General features: G+C 36.2%; 1 protein-coding gene across 1 annotated transcript in view; it reads right to left on the bottom strand.

Moving 5' to 3' along the window:
• Window positions 1-821: 821 nt before the first annotated feature.
• Window positions 822-6,000, bottom strand: part of CHSY3 (chondroitin sulfate synthase 3) — a 165,993-nt gene continuing 160,814 nt past the window's right edge. Inside the window, exon 3 of the mRNA XM_049796466.1 lies at window positions 822-3,333. Coding sequence (XP_049652423.1) covers window positions 1,768-3,333 — 1,566 coding nt within the window. The 3' untranslated portion in view covers window positions 822-1,767. The remainder of the gene's footprint in view (window positions 3,334-6,000) is intronic.

Genomic DNA, 6,000 nt, shown 5'->3' with positions numbered 1-6,000 from the left:
CAGACAAGCACGAATTACCTTCTATCTGTTCTCAGCTACCACAATTAATACCTTCTCCAAGGCAACTGGGATGGCCTTTTTTAAAGCATACAAAAAGCTATGACCAGCCCTTCAGTTCTGAGTTTATTCACTCCTTTTCAGGGATTCCTTTTTCCTTGCACAGTAAATCCCAAACAGAGATGTACCAGTGAATTCCAATCTCTTAGTTGTTTTTTTTTTGAAAGGAAACACAGAAGGACTCAGTTACACCTGAAAAACTTACAAACTTAAATTCAATAATTGCTTACTTTTTCCTGCCCAGCTCTATTTCAGATATAGTTTGAAATCAAGGGTACTGAGGTTATTAGATATACCCGCTGCATTCATTTAAGTTTGGTTGAATTCTGATGGTTTCTTGGATGACTTTGAGTGCTTAGCACAGTGTAACATGAATGTTCCAAGCATGTGGCAAAAATAACAATGATTGTAACAAATGACTGCCTGAACTGAAAAGAGGAACATATTTTGAAATTACTCTGTCTCTATATCTATCTCTATATAGGGATACACACACACACACACGCACATCCCCTATATAAACATTTCTCTAAAATATCAAAATCGATTTTATTATTTCTTATGTTGGTATCATTTTAAATACTTTACTCCATAAATCCACAATATGACAACTTCAGGCTGTCCAGAGAGATAAATCTTAACATAGTCTTATAACCTCCACTAATATAAATATATTGGCAAGGAACTTTGACCAGCAATAGTAAATTTTGTAACTTAAATAATTATGCTACAATTATTTTAATTTTAATAATAAATTGCTACTGAGTACCAATATTCATGGAAAATGTAAAAAAAAAGAAAAGATATAGCTTTAAGTTCTAACGCTGTATCAAGTGCAGCTTTATGAAAGGAATGTAAAAGAAAATTATGTATCAAGAGGCTCATTCTAAAAAGAGAAACAGCAGCTTACAGTATGTGTTTCAAAAAAAGAATATTGTATGCCTGCACTTTATCGTAAATGACCATGTTAAGTCATAGTTTCTTCTTGCCTGTAAATGAAGGATGTTGGTTCACAAATCTTCTAAAGTGTACATGAGCATTTGATTAAATCCTGTTCCTTTTGAAATTAAAGTTCATTTACACTTAGAGTGAACAACAATGAGAAGTTTGTTATTATAATAAGACATTTAAGGACCTTGGTAGCCAGTACCAGTTGTATTTGCAAGTAGCTCCTCAGGTTTTCTTTTTTTTTTTTTTTAAAAAATAAAGGTACAATCATAGTTATTCATTTACTTTAAAAATTCTAAAGATGACGAAAAGTAGCGTTTATACATATAAGTCCTCATATAAATTATAAAACTCAAGTTTATCTTATAGAGTTCCATCCCCAGAAGAAGCATAAAGCACTTTTGTGGTACCTTCACCAGTAAATATTTGTATCACACCAAATCTGAGAAATGCAACAAAGATGATACTGCATCCCAAAGCCAAGAAAACATTCTTCTGATGCAGTCTATTGTGATGGATGTGCTCCATGGGATCATATGATTGCCGTGACTTGACTGAATTTCAAATAAAGGAAATATGAAGGAATTCACCTCACCAGTTCAGTAGGTATAAGAAACATCAGTGAACAGCAGACTCATCCCGTTTGAGGTCAAAGGTCTTTGGAAGACAACGAGGAGGGAGTTTAAAACTACGACAGCAAAATCAAATAATAACAACAAGAATGAGGTAAACTCCCCTAAAAAGGCCAAATAGGCTGAGATGTCAGGAGAGAGTTAGATTGTACCTGACCCCCAAATGTTTCTGTAGCCAGAGTTCAGCGAGCTGCATGGTGGAGGCAAACGTACTTGCTTTGGACCCTAAGCACATTTTATATTGTTTCGGATCCAAATTGGGGTCACACTGAACTGGATGAAAAATATGGACGACTCCTACTTCCTGACTTCTGAAAGCCTTCAAGCCAGATGTTATCACTTTAGTAAAGAGGTCTACATCCTCAAGTCCCCAGCCTTGAATCGAGGTATCAAATCCACCAGCAGTAAGTAGATCACTTTTGTAAATACAGGTAATTCCAAATCCATACTCCCTCCAAAATCCAGTTCTTTTTGTGAAAACAAAACTATTGTCAGCTGGAGGATTGCCTCCATATATTACTTTTGGATCATATTGGCTAAAGATGATAGGGTAGTAAACCTGTTCTCCCTGAACAGTGTTCTCTCTGCATCGCTGGAGGAAGTCGGGTGTGAATACCAGATCAACATCACAGAACAGCAGCAAAGTGCCATTGTCAAATCGAGATGAGGCCATTTCAAGACCTAAACCTCTAGAAAACTTTCCTGCCATTGGAATCAGGGTCATATCTGCCTTAGGATACTTAATGCTGTATTCTTTCATTAGTTCTATGTGTTTACTGGAGTCTTGGCCTGACTCAGAACTGAAGAGAATTATTGCCAACTTTACATTCTGCCTGGGAATCAGACAAGTCTTCTCAAAGTTACCCATAAATCTTGAGAAAATGTCAAATCTTCCTGTGAGAGGGACAAGAATATGTATTTTCTTGTCACTGCGTCCCACAATGTCTTTGGTGCCTTGGAACGATGAGGAAAAAATGTTCAAAGAATTTGAAAGAAAAGAGAAAGATTGAGTGTCAGTGTTGGTATCCTCCAGCAAGCTTCTTATATCCAGCTCCTCTGCTTCTTTGAAGAAAGGTTTGCTAAACAATTGCTGAAGGTAAGCGTGGCGTCTCACTGGAACTGTAACTTTCCTTCCTTTGTGCCTTTTGTACAACAGCAGTAAATCCAGGATGTACTCCACTCCATGCAGAGGGTCCACCCTGCGGTAGCCATACTGTATTTCCTTGAAATCAATAAGCCTTCCTCTAGACCTAGAGTTCTCATTTATCATTTCCATGACTTGCATCACCGTGTCATCCAGTGCAGCCCGCAGGATGCTGCTCAGGCTCTGCCGCGGTGGCTGGTTCTCCACCATTGAGTAAAGAAATTTTCCTGTCAGGAACTCCCACTCAATGACTTCATCCCTTTCATGTGGCTGGAAATGATTGAAAGATGGCATTACTCCCAGTTGCTGATCTTCCTTATTTACTTCACTGTTACTGAGTTTGCTCATCAGGGCACTTTCTCTATGGAGCTGGATGGTCCGATAGCGCAGTTCGGAAATTTTGCGACTCAGTATGTAATTGTGCAGCCTGTATTGGTAGGCTGGTCTTTTGTTTGGATGAAGTGTTATGGCTGTGTGAATCTTGCTGTTGTGAAGATCTTGAATGTAACCCTTGCGGTTGTGTTCATAGTTTTCATGGAACAACTGCTGCATCTAGAAAGAAAGAGAGAGAAAAAAAGGAAAGACTAAGTGGAAGTGCTTCTACCCACAAAAGGACCCACATTGGTACTGTGGATCATTACCAATTCTTACAGATCATGGCTATTTTTAGGCACAGAACTTTAAAGTATTCAGTATGAATTATTTACACTGTTTTGGTCTCAATCTCAGTACTGTCCCCAGTAAGCAAATATTGTCCTCTAACTAAACAGAAAGGCAGATATGTTGGGTCTATCTTTACTTCATCTAACTGAAAAACTAAATGAAACATTTAACCAAAGGTCTGTAGGTAATATTTCTGAGTTCCCAGGTGCAGGCTGAATGCTGCTATGCATGAAACACTAAGTCTTCACCTACATCTGAACCCTTATTAGCATAGATCCTTACTGAAAGGTTACCAACACTGGTGATCTTTTTCAAGAGGATCCTGGATTTACGTCTATGCTTGTATTTTCTATGGGCATATGCAAATAGATTGTGCTACTTAACATTCAAAAACTGAATGGACATAATTTCAACAAAACTATTTTTTTCCTCATGTGGACAAAGAATTCAATGATTTAAATATAGCCATTGAAATATGTGTGTTGGCAGGGATACATGTAATAGAATACATCAATTAAGCTATAGATCATGCTAGTAACTCACCCTGAGTAATTTCCAATGTATTTCTGTGGCAAGAAAAGATATTTTACTTCTGTCAAATCAGTAATTGTAATATCTTCTAAATAGTGAAGAGATACATTTTATGGCTGAAGCCCAGGTCTAGCATTAAAAGTATCTGGCCTTGATACCTTTCTGTGCTAACAGCTAAACTATGAGCAAATCATAAAACTTTTTCTGACTCAGTTTTCTCCCTAAAAGAAAACTTAGCTCATTATTAATTTAACGTGATGAGTATTTATTCTTAAATGGGAAGGAATATGGAGGACTAAAATATTAACATCATAAACACATTTAAGACCCACTGCTGTTTGCTAAGCTAACACCTACTAACTCCAGAGAAACAGAATTATTTCCCATGAGTAGCAGATAAAGTAGAGGCTGCTCTTTTTCATCTGCAGACTGGTCTGTAATTAATACATAAGGAAAATATGCTAATTAGAAAACGTTCAAGGACATGTTGTAAGTTTGAGCTATAATCAGATTTTGAGATGAGTATTGAAGTTTATCTTTTATACAATGAGGAAATCAAGAGAGGTGAGGTCTGATGACACAATGTCTCAAACTCAAAATATTTAGCTCATTTTACTGCAATTCTTTCCACAACAGAGGCTTTGCTACCAGAAGTAATATTAAGCATGGGGCAATAAATGTAAAACAACTCCTAACAGAGCTAAGAACCACAACAACTACTGAAAATCCATTAGCATGTACAAGAAATACACATTGCCATATTTAGAAAAACAGAATTCTAATACAAAATTTCAAGAATGTCCCTCCTACTCCATTTAGACCCCAAATGACTCTGCTTGAGCAAACATAGCTACTACCATTAGTCAGGTCAGCATTTTTGAGGCTACAGTCATGTAACATGGAGAAAAGCAACAGCCTAATTCTGAGAACTACCTTAAGCTATCTTAAATTGGCCTTTAGTAAAACAGATATGTCCGTTATATTAAAGTGAGAGTGAGCGTGGAAAAAACATACGTAGTTACAAAATGACTCAAATACTTCTTATTCACAGAACTCCTACCTAAAGCTGTCAGAGCACATTTGTTCTGTCTTGGGAGGTGGGTATTCCGCTTGTCTTGTGGTACCTGACTTTTCACAGTAAGTTTTATTTAAAGTAGTATAATGTATTTTATCCAAAAGATTCTTAACAGATGACAAACTATTGCTGTAAAACTAAATGGTGTCCTCTTATTGTGCAAATTCTTCTGTAACCCTTGACTTATTACAAGCTCAGCTTCACAGCAGATTCATTAGCAGTACTCATTTAACAGGAATATCCTATTAACATAAATACTGCATTTTTATTACATTCCAATTTCAGATGCCTTAGTTTATTAGATATGCTCCACTGAAATCATAGCGAGAGGATGTACTCGATTATACTAATGATTTTGCTTTTGATAATCAACAATAGATTAACAGCAGCAATGAAAAAAAATTTGAATCAACTCAGTAATGCAATATTATCACACATATACAGAACTGTACTAACCCATTTTAAATGATGTTACTGAACACTTTTAATAGATCTCAATACAGAGAAAACAGTTCAGAACAAATACAACACTGAAATCATAAAATTTTCCTGAAGATAGCAGGTTTTAATCTTGGTGCGACACTGAAATTTGTTTTTGATACTGCAGGACAAAAATGTCTTTTTACAACTCAAATTATTAACATCTGGATGAAAGCAATTCAATGTGTTCCTAACTTTGCTTTGAAATTTCTAAGCAAGGTAGTCAAGCTTAGGAGGCAAAGGGAAAGATGATTAAGTTTCCTGGAGAATGGATCTATTCAAGGGCCTGAACTGGTCAATACAGTCATAAGTGATCTGGAAAAGGATATAAATTGAATATAAATTAAAATTATTCAGCATGGCAAAAGTAAACCTGCTTGCAAAAGCTCTTGTGATTTTGAATGGCTAGGTAATAAAATGGCAGATTAAATTCTGTGTAGATAGATGCAAAGCACATGTGAAGAAGGCAA

The sequence above is a fragment of the Accipiter gentilis genome, chromosome Z (assembly GCF_929443795.1).
Source record: "Accipiter gentilis chromosome Z, bAccGen1.1, whole genome shotgun sequence".
NCBI lineage: Eukaryota > Metazoa > Chordata > Aves > Accipitriformes > Accipitridae > Astur > Astur gentilis.
The sequence above is the reverse complement of the archived record's forward strand: the minus strand, read 5'-3'. Positions and strand labels throughout refer to the sequence as shown.